This window comes from Aulonocara sp. 'chitande type north' Nkhata Bay, linkage group LG7 (assembly GCF_057382095.1).
Source record: "Aulonocara sp. 'chitande type north' Nkhata Bay isolate Kocher_YH1m ecotype deep benthic linkage group LG7, A_spYH_male_GT1.1, whole genome shotgun sequence".
In the NCBI taxonomy this organism is placed as follows: Eukaryota; Metazoa; Chordata; class Actinopteri; order Cichliformes; family Cichlidae; genus Aulonocara; species Aulonocara sp. 'chitande type north' Nkhata Bay.
Window position 1 is genome coordinate 63,331,758 of NC_141350.1, and position 15,652 is coordinate 63,347,409.

General features: G+C 39.4%; 1 protein-coding gene across 5 annotated transcripts in view; it reads left to right on the forward strand.

Annotated features, from left to right (window-relative positions):
- kiaa1549la (KIAA1549-like a) overlaps positions 1–15,652 on the forward strand; it is a 114,127-nt gene that overhangs the window by 51,427 nt on the left and 47,048 nt on the right. For all 5 annotated transcript variants that reach the window (XM_086301906.1, XM_086301903.1, XM_086301902.1 and 2 more), the window contains exons 5-9: positions 1,172–1,394; positions 4,511–4,644; positions 5,541–5,709; positions 13,665–13,724; positions 14,668–14,828. In XM_086301906.1, the coding sequence (XP_086158032.1) occupies positions 1,172–1,394; positions 4,511–4,644; positions 5,541–5,709; positions 13,665–13,724; positions 14,668–14,828 (747 nt within the window). The remainder of the gene's footprint in view (positions 1–1,171; positions 1,395–4,510; positions 4,645–5,540; positions 5,710–13,664; positions 13,725–14,667; positions 14,829–15,652) is intronic.

The following is a 15,652-nucleotide window of genomic DNA, read 5'->3' on the forward strand; positions in this document are numbered from 1 at the left end:
TTTTTCAGCTACTGTACTGGAATCTCCATAAATGAGTCATTAATAGTTTGTGTGCTTCTTTAGTAAATAGGTGGGCAAAACAAAGAATACAAGCTAACAAGCTGACAGTTACAGAGTGCTTATGGTTAGAAGATTGCGTCACAGGATCGAGTTGACTTTCACTTGTTTTCCTTGTAGCCAGGAAACCAGCCGTAACACCGGAGGACATGAGGACAACCAGTCTGTTCCTGCAACCGCACATAATATCTGCAAGAAATACTTTGACTTTCCCACTCTTCTTCATTTTAGCCCTTAAAATGAGAGCTTCAAAAGCTCTTTTTTGTTTTCTAATGATATGCAAAACCCAAAGGTAGGGTGCTGGAATAAAGGAATGTGTCGCTGAGTATAATTAAAAACTAAAGAAGAAACTGGGGCTAAAGCTTTGACGAGAACTTAAAACAGAAAAGGGCTTAAACAAAGATGGCAGGTAGCTATAGTTTGAAAAACTGTGTGAACTTTCTTTCGTTTCTGTTTGCATGGAAAGTAGAGGGGATAAGAGTAGGAGAGAAGGTTAATGAGACACAGTTTCACTAAGAAGGATGTGTTATTTTTGAGAAATGGACTAGCCGGGGAAGCCAGGGAAGAGAGGAGAGGAAAAAGAAGGATGAAGAAAGAGGAAGACGCCATAGTAACACAAGCTACAGCAGCTCAGTGTGGTTGAAGGTAGAGGAAAGTGGGCGGTGTATAGTTCCAGAAATACAAGCCTTGACTCACCGCCGATTGTTGTCTGTGTGTGTTTTTCCGGGACACGGTTCATCAGATTCATGACTGGTGAGGGCTCAAGCTATAAAATTCCCTTGAGTCAGATTTGACTTAAAAAAAAATGCCAGGATTATAAGTATTCATAGTCTGATACATTTATATTTGAAGCCCATCGCTTGAGAACAACATGTATCAGACAAAGATGCTTGGTGTACAGTGTAGTTTTCTAAGCTCGTGTCACCTGGTAGAGTTGATTTCTGCTCTGATATGGTTTCTGCAGTTCTTTGCAGTGTGTATGCTTTAAAATGAGCACACAAATCCACTAGGTAAACAATGCTTTAAAGACAGTCTGCCTTGAAATACAGATATAAATGTAGTTTTAAAAAACAAACTCCAACCTGTATTGTTCTCCTCTGCATCTCTGTCACAGGTGGAACACGATGACTGCAGCCCCCACAACGTGACGCTGGGATACTACGTGACCAACGGGAAAACTGTCTACATTTCCGCCATGGTTGTCAGAGCCCTGAATGTTTACGGTTTTGACAAGCTGCTGTCGGACATCAGGCAGCACACGCCATTGGTTAAGGCTGTTCTGGTTCCCGTGGCAACCTGGGTGCCTGCTCCAAATATTCACCTGCAGCTGAAAACAGGTGATGAAAGCAAACAAAAAAATGAGATATGATGGAGCAGTTTTACTCAAGCGGCTCTCACAGCACCAGCTTGATTAGGATCTGGCGATGGAGGTGGAGTATGAGAGGATAGCAGAAGTTAAAGATGTATAGAGAAAGGGAGGGAGAGAGAACGCAGGGAGGAGGACACAGAGGAAGAGTAGAGCTGAGTCAAAATTAGAAACTTTTGATTACATGTCTGCTCTCCTTTACTCTTCTCTGATACCGTAAATCCCATACAAACTTCCACGACTGCAGAGCAAAGGCAAATTGCTCCATTCATTCAGACAGCCTGGTAAGCCTCTTAAAAAAACACATTTCAGCATGCCCACCCAGACACACATCGAAACCTCATGGGAGCAAAAGTAGGACAATGAATGCAATTATTGAATTGTTAGTTAAAATATACATGCACAGATTAGATTTCCTTAAATAAGTATTGTACTTTTTAAATCTGTAGAATTTTGTAGGTTTTGAATTGGTATCACTAATTCTATTATTAATTTTGGTTCAGTTGTATTTATATAGCAGCACTGCATAACAGCAGGCACCTTTAGCCACTTTAGATTAGATTAGATTAGATAGAACTTTATTAATCCCTCGGGTGGGTTCCTCTGGGAAATTCGATTTCCAAAAAAGCACAGCACCGACAGAAGTTACAGTTTATGTTGTAAAGTTAAGACCCTCCACAGTCAGATGATTTCTTATTAGCAAGCATATGGCAAAAGTGGTGAAGAAGAACTCTCACTGCATCGTGGAAAGTATCCCAGCAACCCGAGGATAATTAAGGAACTGTACAGGGTCACTGAATCCAGCCTAACTATAAGCTTTGTAGCCTCATTTTATAAGCAGAAGGAGTGTCTGTCTCCCGAATCCAAACTGGGAGCTGGTTCCACTGGAAACCCCAAGAATCACAAGTAAGAGAGCAAAGTGCTCTATTGGGATGACGTGATATTATGAGGTCTTTAAGAAATGATGGGGCCCGATCATCAAGAAGCATTTTAAATTCAGCTCCGGTTTTATGGAACTAATGAAGAGAAGCTAATAAGAGAGAGATTTATTTCTCCCAAGAAAAGAAGGAAAGACAATTTACTGTCTATAATTAATCCTTTTCTTAAACTTGCATTCATGAAAAAGAAACATATTAATAACGGGGAGGATAAGAATAATGATCACCTCTGAAATTCTCTTCATTTCGCTGAGGTAATATTGTTTCACGGGCTGAAGATGGTAGTTGTTAATGGGCAGAGAAGGCATTTTTCCATGTAAAATAGTGGTTTAATCCATCCCCCTGCCGTAGAAACTAAAAAATACCAATCATGTTATTGCAGTTTTTTCCTAAGCTTTGTGTACAGTGATACATATCTCTGTACATTTTATACAAATCTCTGTGCATTTTTATCTGTGCATACATTTTTTGGTATGTATGCGACATCTTTTTGTTCCTTTCTAATTAATAAAATTATTTGCAAAAATGTGCAAAAATCTTTGGAAACAAGCTCCCACTATGGTTTTGCTTTAAAAATGTTTTTAGTGTTAATTACAACTTTGACTGCTGTTTATCTAATGTACACTTTTGCATTAGCAACTAATTAGATGTAAAACATTTTCTCAGCAGTCTCATCAGACACACAGTTTCAATTAAAGCTACTTGTTCTGTATTTCATGACTGTAAATGGGCAAACTGGCCCGCTTTGTAAGAATTATTCATTTAAGATATGATTTCTTTTGTATGCAAAGATGAGTGTGTTTATGAAAACCATTACGACTATTCAGTGTATTTAGTGTATGTTCATGAACCCTACATAGTGGCTTTAAGCGACTGAGAACATCTATTTTTTGGCTTTCACGTTTTCTGTAAAAACAACTACAGCTCTCTGCCAATTCCCACACTTTAGCACTTGTAGTGATGTTTGCTGTGTTTGTTGTATCTACTCCTGGATGTGAAGTAGGCACTTGAAGCAGAAATTAAAACCCATTTCTGTGTTGTACAGCTTTAATCCATAAATGTATAGTATATGCCAATTTAGCAGCCACAGACCCATTTACATAAGATTACCAACTGGGTCAGCAGTGTTTGCGCCTGCACAGTGTTGCAGGCTAAGACACCAGTGAATGATGTAGTGTCTTTTTTTTTTTCTTTTTTTGAGAGATGTAGCCCGCACTCATAAGCATCACGGCATTTGAATTTAGGTCAGAATATTTTTCCACCTCTCCTATCCCAGTCGCTACAGAGCTTTTTTTTAAAAAACAGCAAAGAAAGACAAGAGTGCAAGGCGAGAACAGAGGGCGACAACATTAATAACATCTGCTGTAATCTGATAGACTCAATATTGCTTACCCTGTGCCTCCTCGGTGCAGGACTGTGTGACGCTAACATAGAAATACTATTTTCAGTTGTTCTAATTCTAGATAGTGATGATAATCCTCTTTCTGTGTCTCACTGCTTAGGTTTATTGATCACACCGACATTTATATAGGGCACTAATGCCTAAACCACAGCCCCAGATACAGATTCTAGATGCAGCGTGATGAAGTGGATTGCTGAAGAGTTTTTAAATAATTTCTCTTTCCATGATTCTTGTGGTGCAGTAATTCAATTTGTAGCTACAACATTGCCCTGACAACAGATTAAACTCTAAATGAAAGTCTGTTATCTGAAGAGCCAGATTTTGGAGCTGGTACCTGAATACGTAGGTTTCTGCTAAAGAAATCACCAGAGAATGGCATTAGAGGCACTGGACACAAGGTTGCCACCCATAAATCAGTTATAATAAATATGAATGTGTCTGACTTTCAAACTAAAGAGTTTTTGTTCAATAATTGGTTTATTTTATCCTTTTAATGACGAGAGCAAAATGAAATACACTTGATTGATAGAGGAGTAAAAAAGCTATCTGCACTGGAAGAGGCTCCCAGGCTCCCGGGCCATTTCTCTGTCTCATCCTGCTGAGCTAACTGCCCATAAAGTGAAAAATTTTAAAGCATCTTACCACCGGTTCATGAAAAAAAAAAAAAGGGAACATTGTCAAACTTTGTAGGTTTTTAAAACTGCAGTCTATAAATAATGTTGTTGTTTTTTATGGTTTGTTTTCCAGTATTGAGGTTTGTTGGCCCGACAGACAACATCTACTCCTGCAGTTTTGTTCAGATGTTGGAGCAGAGGCTGGAGAACGCCTTTGATGAAGCTCAGGACAAAGTGCTGGAGACCTACAACACACTCACTGTTGAGGTGCTGCGTGGGGCGTTTTTTATTAGAAAAAACAGACGGACAAATAAGCAGTATTTGCATGCTGCATGCTGAGAAGGTTTACATGAATAATAAAGTCAAATTCTCGTCACTTACCAGAAAACAAGCTTTCTTGATTGTATCCACTCTATAACTAGTCAGAATACCTTATTTCAGGCGTGTGTTTCTTGTGTTTTCTGTGGTAATTGCCTGGTATAAAAGGTCAGACAGTTTTGCAGCAATTTAAAAAAATAAAGAAGAAAATAGCTGTTTTGTTAAACAACTGGAGACACAATCAAAGCTCATTTGTGTGCAATGCTGTTTTATTTTTATTTTTTGAAGCTCTTCTTTCCTCTTTCTTATTTCCTGTCTCTTTCTCTCCATCTGTCAATGTACCCTCATGAATGCAGGATATACTGCACATGCACACACCATCACAATCAGAAGTAGGTCTCAGCATGAAGAGACAGATATATAGGCTCCATTCATAATTTATCCTCTGAAATATTAACACTCATGGAGGAATGTGATGGGAATCCCTCGTACCTTGTATTGCCATCCACTCGTTTACGGTGACTCATTCACATAAGGTTCACAGCACCACCTAGGTCTTATTATATTGTGCTCACTCAAAGTGTAATACTGTGTCTGAAGCTCTGGTATGCATTCTTTATGTGGATTTTTGACATTTGGCATGATACGCTTAGATATTTCAGCAGAAATATTTGAATTATACATGCAGCCGTAGCTGGCTGTTTGTGTGCCCGCTATAAAGTATTGAAGTCATTCTAATATGACAAATATTAGAATGACTATGGGGCACATAGTGTACCATATTTGACAGGCGGATTCAAATAAAAATAATAAAATGTATTTTGTGCTTGTGTGTTTATCCTCAGATCCAGAGTGTCTCCCAGGAGCCTGACTCCCCCTCAGTCACTCTGGTGTATGTGGTGAAAAATCAGGATTCAATACTTAACGGGACAATTTCCAGCAGTCTTCTCAACCAGCTCACTGCTGAGCTGGTGGGGTACTTTCTGTTCTACCCACCGCTGGTCATCGCTGAGCGTAAGTGCATCCATAATACACTCAATACACTTTTATCCATTTAGTTATTTTTTGCACTTACAGCTAAAGTGCTGTACATACATACTGTACATTGACACACAGTAATCGATTATTCATTGTAAGATAGCCATACAGATGCTTTTGGTTTTATTTCCCCCCATTTATGTTTATTGAAAGTTTTAGGTTTATGGCACCCAGAACAAATAGTAATGAAATTTAATTAGTGCATCTGCCATGTTGATTAGCAGAAACAGATTTTGTGAGCATTAAAGCATGCTTTACATCACTTCCAGTGTGGTTTGCTGCAGGTAGGAATCCCATTTTTGAGCAACCGCATTAACAGTTTATGGTACCCATAGACTGTATATAAAAGATGGTTGTAGCCACTGTAATGATCACCACAGGTGAAGTTAAACTTTGTGGCTGATCTGCACTACAAAAAAGCCATACATGTATTCAGATAATTCTTTAAAAATGCTCCAAAAGGCGTAATGTAGTGACGACCTGTCAAGTCCAGAGGCCTTCCTGAGGAATGTGAAAGGTGACCTTCAGCGTTCTTTATGCTACGTGCCGGGTTATGGATGAAATCCAGTAGAATGATGCTCCCACGGTAATACACGTTCCAGCCATGTATTCCAGCCCTAACCCTTACCTTATCCCTAACCTTACCCAGCACTTTAATGACGTTAGATAGTGTTTTTCAAAGCGATTTAAGTAAAACAAATGTACATGTGTAGATTCATTCCAAACAGTTCTCATGTTTCCTCATTTTTCCGATCTCGTGATATATGGACGTGTTGGGTGCCCGGAAGCGTAATATACAGACGATTTGTCACCTAGTGTAAAATGTTACGCTTTGGGAGTGAGAATGTGTTGGAAGCCACCAACAGCACAATGTCGAGAGGTCTTTTAGAATCACTCCAGTTAGTGAAGGCGATGCTGATTGGCGCCATCGACCAATGAAATCAGTTACGCCACTCAAAGTTGTTATGAAGGGTTAAACTCTCTATTGTAGCATATCAGGCTAGAAACATGATGTTAATGGTGTTAGTTTTGCATTTAACAAGCAAATTGACTCACTTTTGGAGCCTCAAGTGGCCATTGGAGGAATTGCAGTTTTTAGTATTTCATTATTAATCACTGAGATTGTTACTTTGTGCAGCACACAAAGACTTCAACAGTCTAATTCAGAATAAATGATGTATAACCAGTAAATTAGAGTTCAGTTAGGGTGCTCAGTACTCATTCACTAGATCTACCTTCAAGCCATCTTAGAGTCACGGCTGGATGATTATGATGCATTTCTAATCTTTTATAAAGGGCTGCAAGGGGAAATTAAAATGAGAAATTCATCATCGGGTGAGGCATGTTGCTCTGACAATTTAGAAGATATTAAGAAATATTACATTCACACTTTGCAATGTTTAGTTAAATGTCGCAGCAACACTTTAGCTGTATATGTCAATGCACTGTACCAGAGCTTATTATAACACTATCAAAATCAACCTCATCCACAGCTGCCATTGTCGGAGACTTAGGAGTGACATTTCAGAGTTTGGCCCGATTTGGCAAGATTGCTTTTGACATTATACTGACTTGACGTTATATTGCCCTAATGGGTGTGGTTTTTGTTGATGTTGTTGTTGTTGTTGTTTTTTTGTTTTTTTTAGCTCATTCTGACAAATCAGAAGGAGCCTCCTCTGCGTTGTCAGGGATAGTTTATAGCTGAAAAGGTGACTTTGTAGTTTTTGTTTTGCTGGTATCTTCATCACCTACTGAGAAGAACTTCAAATAAATAAATACGTTACATTTTTTATTTACCTTGCTCTGTTCCACTTTAATCAATATATCACCCCGAGGTAAATTTGAGGTAGGTTTGAACATGTTGTATATCTGCCTCAAAGATCCGAAACCAAGAAAATATCAGGGAATGTTTTTATTTATTTATTTTTTATGACTTGCTAGAGTGTTACACTCATTCTGGCAAGGCTGGAATGAAAACACAACAAGAACAGAGATGGTTCCCACATCCATGTGTATTTTTTGTCAGGTTTTAAGCAGCAGGAAGGGAACATGGGTGCAGAACATGACTTAGACAAAGGTTGGAGGCAGAGTGGAGGACTGCCTGTGTCGGATATCAGTATTGACTCAAGACGATCGAACACATGCAGAGCAGAAAGAGGCGTCAGAAGATGATGCTCTTGTTTGTTTTCTTCCCATAAAGCAGTTGTGAGTTTCTTCACGCTAATTCCTTTAGTCTTTACATAACCATTGTTCTTTTACTTAATCTGTGCTGCTTTGTGCTGCTGGCCTGAAACTGACATGGCATATGTAGGGTACCTTCGTGAACACTGACTACTGAGAACCAGTGAGTTCACTGCAGGGCGTTGCATGTTTCGTGACATAACAAATGTCTGACCTGCTTCTCTACGGGGGAATTAAGGATTGGGTAACACTGATAAGAGGCATTTTCTAAAATATCATGGCTGATGCAGTTATTCCATTCTCATTATCAGAACATCCGATTCTGCTGTTTAATCAAACCTGCTGGGGTTTCATTTTTCCTTTAGCATCTGGTGTTGTGACGCGTGTCCTGCAGCAAAAATGAGACGAGTGAATGAAAGCATGGATAGGAGCAGTAGAAATGTAACTAACTACTTTAATGCAGTAGAGTTTTAATGTTATTTATTTATTCCATAACTATTCCTATGTCATGCTATATTTGATGCTTTTTTTACTTATTATTTTGCAGTTAAATTAACTAAAAACTCTCATTATTTGTTATGGTTTTTATGGTTGCTATAATGTGACATTAGCAGCATTCTGCATAAACAGTAAGATTATTTTAGGTACTCCTACAAAATGCAAGGTGCTACTAATTTTTTCCCCCCACATGCTTCAAAGAGCTCTCACCTAAGGCTTTCCTTGCAATATTTATATTTTTTCTAATTCAAGAAGAGTGATGGTCTTTTATCACATATATGTTAACAGAAAGAGGTCAAACTGTTTAGTTAGAGAGAAGAATAAAACAAACACCCAAAACAATGTTTGCATAGGACTCTGTGAAAGTGCATCCACGCTGCTTACATAGGAATTAAGAGGGTAAGTAGCAGACAGGTTCTGCTAATGAAATGCGCTTGATTAACTGATCATGAGCAAATGTGCCCACCTCTATAAAAGTGCAGGTTTTGGCAGCTTGCTCATCTGGAGCATTCAGGTCTGTTTTAATGCCAAGGAGGAAAAACATCAGCAATAATCTGGGAAGGCTTATAAAGTAATTTCAAAACAATTTGAAGTTGAGTGAGAAAGATTATTCACAAGTGGGAAACATTTAGGGCTGTTGTCAATCTTCGTTTGATGATTTGGGCTTGTTTTGCAGCCACACAATCTGGGAATCTTGCAGTTATTGAGCTGATGATGAACTCCTCTGTATACCAAAGTGTTCAATGTGAAGCCATCTGGCTGACAGCTAAAGCTAAGGAAAAAATGGGTCATTCAGCAGAACAAAAATCTCAGGAACAGCAGCAGATTTACAACAGAGTGTGTGTGAAAAAGAAAAGAATCAAGGTGCTGCAGTGGCCCAGCCAAAGCCCAGACTTCAGCCTGAATGAAAGGCTGGCCCTAAGAGAGGCGTGCATAAACTAATGCCTGCAGGACTTTAATGAAGTGAAGCAACATTGGAAGGAGTGGGCCAAAAGAAATGTGATGGACTGATAAAGTCATATAGGAAATAATTATTTCAGCTTGTCATTATTATTAATAATTGAATTTAATTGAATTTAAATGTATTTAAATGTATTTTATTTGTATTTATGTATTTATATATTTAGCTACAAATACCTGAAGGTAGGTAGACTACAGGAAGGTGCTAACAAGTTAAAGAAATGATTAAGTTACCTGACTATATCAAGCATTACCTTGACAAAGGCCACTTTAGGGTACTATAGAGTAATTTGTGTTCTCTACTCAAATGAATAACCTGCAGTCACCTCTGTCACTTCAAGTGTTTCATTCAGTTAAAAAAAACAACCCAAAAAACAGTGCAACTCCTGAAGATCTTTACGGTAAACATTAATTATTGCAGTAGCTGACGCAGACTCTACAAACATATGTAAATGACCATAGACCCCAAAGATGAGCCACAGGAGCTCTGTTTGTATTCCGGTCTTGTCTCTACTGCCATCTGTGAGATTTTAAAAGGGCAAACAGCTGTACAGCTCCGATCATCTCGATCGTGCCATCGGCAGTCTGTTGACCATGTCCCCCGAATGAGCTAATTTTAGCCCGGTGAGATTAGATTAGTATCTATTTGTGCATGCTCTCAACACCCAAAGGGCTCAAGCATCACACTTCACCTAGTCACATGCAAACCCACTTGGCATCACCACGGAAACAGTGTCTGTTCTCTTAAAAGCAGCATGTTTTTCTACGGAAACAGTGAGCGAATGGTTTTGTATATAATAATCTAAAAACATAATTAAATGAACAAATGGGCGGAAATGATCATATGCAGGTCACTGTATTGGTCAGAAAAATTAACTATAGTTATACTGAGATTCATATGAACAGTCTGTTTGCATACAGAGGAGCATATAGTCATTTAAGTGTTTGCATTTTTGAGGATTAAAGGGCAACCTTATAGTATAATTATATTTTTTAATCTTTCACCAGGTGTATTTAATTATTCTTCAAAGTACAGGCTCAAGTATGCTGCGTGCCTGTAAAGCAGTGAAGGCATGTGTAATGTGAATTTAATTAGCTGCCATAGGGAATGACTGTGCGTGTTTGAGCCTGTCTCCTTATAGAGTGTCTGCATTTGCTTTGGTGTGTATCCTTACCTTCAGGTCAGTGAGATGTCTAAATTATTCTCATTATAATGTTGTCTAAACTGAGATTAATTTGGGGAAAAAAAACAAAAACAACACCTTCCTGTGCTAACTATAGGTTAGCGTGACTGAATTTTGGCAGCGTACATCTGAGGGAGCTTTGATCTCACGTGGTTATTATATCGTGCTGCTTTAGCTGTCAGTCAAACAAATGATGCAATTCTTTGCGAATCCTTGTTTTCCCTCAAACAAACTTGCTGTTCAGAATATAAAGCACTTCATCCCCTGGATTCAATGGGAGCAGGTGTGGCTTGAGCGATTGATAGAAATAAAACAGAGAAACAAAAGATTTTAGGTTTCATATTAAGAATTCTATGTCTGCGTTCATAAGGTAAACAGATGAAACTGAGGCTAAAAAAGTATACACATGTCCATGTATTACCATGAATGCAGAAACTAGTTCAATTAAAACAATCCAATAGACGCCAATCTGCTCACTATCCTCTGTGTCTAAACCCTTACTGTGGTTGCTGATAACAACACAGCGCCCTCAATTCCTCAGTTACTTTCACCACTCACTCGTAGCATCTGGCTTCAGAGAAGCAAAATGATTACGGTCATAAAGCTCTTTGTCACATTTTAAAGTGACAGTGTTAATGTGAGGATGGCTGCATCTGTCTTTTATATATAGCCTATGGAAAATGCTCACTCGATAATATGTCAATCTACAGGTGAAAATAGTCCACAGGCAATAATATTACACTTGTTGAGAAATGGCATTTTTCTAGATAGTAGAAGTAGCTTTTTGCTTTTATTTTTTCATCTGATTCTTCTTCAAGTTTCTTCCTCTTTTTTTCCAGCTGTTGTGTTGATGAAATCAGAGCGCTGGAGTCATCTGCACATTGAGCAGGTTCTCAAAGTGAATGAGTCTAAACTTTCACACTTCGGTGCGGATTGTCTTATGTGTTTACGCGAACTTGTTTAACTCGAGAGGACAGCGCAGTGAATATGAACTCGTTCAGATACAGAGACGTCAGGCAGACAGGACGCGGGCTGATAACAGCTACTGCATCATGTAATGCCACTGACTCAGGCTAAACACTCAATGCTCGGCAAGCAGCCAGCTCAGAGGAGTTAGGTGGAGACAGATGGTAAAACAGGCAGATGGGAAATAAGGAGGGAGAGCTTGACGGATGAAGAGGACACAGAAAGAGGTCGACAGGCTGAGGGAGTGATGATGTGTGTGTATAAAAGCAGAAGGAGACGGCCGGGTGGACAGAAAGGAGCCGGCGTTTTAGGAAATGAATACACTGACAGGTAAACAAGCAGAGAGTGAGTTGCTAACAGAAGCACGCGAGCGGGAAGGAAGACTGAAGGCTAGTGTAGACGTGAGAGGTAAAGGAAATCAAAGCAGATAATGAAACCTGACCTACACTGCTGTGTAATAATTATAGTACATCAGCAGAGGAGATGTGTAGCTCAATTATTTATTAATTATGATTTAATTGTTACCCGGGAAAATAAACTTGGAAGTAATAATAATAATAATAATAATGGATGGCATTTATATAGCGCTTTTCGGGGCCCTCAAAGCGCTTTACAATTCAACTATTCATTCACTCTCACATTCACACACTGGTGGAGGCAGCTACAGTTGTAGCCACAGCTGCCCTGGGGCAGACTAACAGAAGCGAGGCTGCCATATCGCACCATCGGCCCCTCTGGCCAACACCAGTAGATTTAATAATCTATTAAAATACATAGGATTGGGCACCGGATCGTGGAAACTACCTGCTTCCCCGCTATGTTTAATAAAGTAGCCAAGACAGACCTCACGAGAAGCGGGCCACATATGCAGTACGCCTTATAAGTAACTTTTAAAAGATCATAATATATCTCATTCAAACTATATATGTCTATATGACATTTATACATATATATTTATATCATCTCTTTCTCATTGTCTTTCTCCTCCACTGTTCTCTATCCTTGCTCATTTCAAACCTCTTCTGAAGGGCTCTAACACACAAAAATGTCCATAAATTTATTATCAGTATTGTCACAATCATTTAGCGTCAGCAGATTAGCCATGTGACCCTCCGGTCTCCTGCCAGGTGACAAGAGCTTGCAAAACAACAACAACAATAACAGCTGGTTATATGCTAACACTGTAGCAGCTGATGTTAGGCTCTGGTGTTCTAAAAATCAGAGTTTCTCTCTGATAAATAGGTTGATTACATTCTCACATCGTATTCACTGAGCCCGCAATATTAGATCTAAGATTCAGTAAGGCTGGCTAACTAATAATGGCAAAAACCAGTTCGGGATATCCTCAAAAACTCATTTTAGTATCGCTTTCATCAGACAGCAGTGAGCTTCACTAACTCATTAATTCATATTAGACTCTTTTCAAAAGGTTTTACAGCCTCCTCCAGAGTAAATAGACGTTTACTGCTGAGGTAAACAGCAGGCTGACAGCCTACACTCTCTACCGATGAATGGTGTCCAGGGTTTTTGAGGTGACTTAGGGGTGAAAAAGTAAAAATACTGCAAATTGAATCTCTCTTGGAAGACTAAAATATGTTTTTACTACAGTGGCTATCATTGCTAGGGTTATGCATTTGAATTGGGAGGGCTAAGAAAAAACAATTCAATTGACTGCAGTATACAATCTACTGACATCCAGGGGTGAACGTTTTCAAACGTTACCTTTAACAAAGGATTTTTTTCTATTTCTGTTCCACATGGGTTCAACATCCTCAACAGTTTAAAAACAAAAAACTGCAACTCACGCCATAAAAGTGTAAACCAGAAATAAATAAATAAATAAAAATACGATCTTAGGGAACTGTCAGTGTTATTATTTATAGAAAGGAGCTCCATCCAAAATCAGAAGTTCTGGTCTGCATGTGTGTATCTTTAGAAAATACTAAAAAATATCCCAAAGTAAATTTTAGATGGTAAAAAGACTCAAATGAGACTTTCCCATATTTCTATGAATTTTGTTATTGTTTTTACTTCAGATTAGATGGCAAACTGCATTTCATTGTTTGTGTTAGATACTTTATCAAAGACAATAAATTGAATCTAATCTAATCTAACCCCCTATTTCTGTCTCTCTGTCTCCAGCTCTTGAGTATCATAATCTCAACACGTCTGCAGCAACCAAGAACTACTGGGTCATAACGGGTAAATTGCACGCATGCACGCACGCACACACACACACACACACACACACACACACACACACACACACACACACACATGGACTGAGGTGCTGCTTGGTGATCAGTGGTAATCAAGAGCTGCATCGATTGGACAAAACAGCAGTTAGTTAAATGCCTGCCGCGTGCTGTTGTGCAATTCAGCACAATGGTATTGGATCTTTACATTTTCCTTTCCTCTCCTCTTGAGCCCCCCCCCCCATTCCCACCTCCCTTTGCACACCCCCCCCCCCTCGCCCGCTTAAGCTCTCCGTGTCAGAGTGTCTTTAGCTGCTCTGTTCCCGGGAAAACCTATTGATGTATAATTCACAGCTTCCTGACCGGGGCAGAGGGAGAGATCACTTCACATCACATCATGGCAGGGTGTGAATGATTCTGAAGTGTGTGTGTGTGTGTCTGTGTGTCTGTCCACAGATTCATCTCACTTATGGCCTCTAATAAGAGACGCACACTCAAGATCAAGATTGATGCAAGCACCTTCATCTGTTTGTGCGTGTGTGTTTGTTTATATGTTTGTGTGTGTGTGATACAGACAGACTGTTTGCTCTGTGTGCCGCTGTAGCCCTGATAGAAGTTTCAAGATGATCAGCTATTAAATTGAAGGGACAATCACCCAGTCCTCTCTGATAGCCCACTCATCTCCTGTCTGCTTGTTTCTATTATCTATTTTCCTTCTTTTTTCTCAAGTATTAATACTGTCTTCAGCTAATTTGTCTTTACACTCTCATTCTCTCTCTTTATTACCTCCTCACACCTATTTTCTCTTTTCCTCCCTTTGCTCTTGTCCTGTTTGTATTTTCCTTCCTGTCCTCCATCTCTTCACTTGTCTCCGGTTTCTCTTCTCTTTGACTGCCTGAACCCCCCCCCTTCAAAATCCCTCCTCTGTCCTCTCTTGTCTCAACTCACAGTGATCCAGGATGTAGACAGCTCCTCCCTGGAGGTCAACTACCAAAGCTTTGCCAGTCTTATGGAGCAACGGCTAGCTGAGCTCTTCCTGGTGGCTGGCAGGCAGGGCCCTCGCACGGCGAGATCCCGGCGGGCCACCACTGTGGGGGGCTACACCGTACAGGTAGGTGGAAATGGGATTTGTGGATCTCAGTGTGTGGCTGTGATGATGGCGTCTTCTGCTTCCTCCATACGGGAAGAAAAACACTTTGCACCTCTATAAGTTTCATCACCTTTTGTATTTAGAAACTGGTACACAGTGTTCACCTACTCAGGTTTATTTTTTTAGAGATTCAGGTTTAGCTTTAATCTTTTATTAAGATAGCTCTAGGTATTGGGATTTCACATTCGGTCTGTAGACATCTACCTTTTTCCAGAAAATGTGGGACAGAGTCTCAGAAGCTCACAGTAGAATCTGGTTTCTAAACTCCTTTCTGTGCTTCAAAAACAAATTAATATGTATATTTACTGGAAAAATATAACAATAATTATAGTCATGGTTGTCTTTGATATGCCTTCACTCTGCTTATACAATCTGTAATTTACTGTAATTCACATTACACATGTCTTTGCTGTACTAACGATGCTCAAAGTGGTGATATAGAGGACCTACTATGATAATTTCAAGCAACATAATTTTGTTCTTATATTACACTTTGGTAGCTTTGCACAACTCACAGTTCATAATAATCAAAAATCTTGGTTCCTCTGTTCATCCTGAGTTTTAAGTTTCTGTTTCCCCTCCCTCTAAGCCATGCAAAATTTCAATGTAATAAATAACATTCACATTTGCCCTGGAAGAACTATCAATGAACATAGTGTCAGTATCATTCCCTGAACCCCCTTCTGGCAGGGCTTTGGGAAATTGCAAACTTACTATTTGTGAAAGTCTGCATGTCCCTGGACAGCTCCAGATTTAGCACCCTGGACAGCGCTACTGACAGTAGT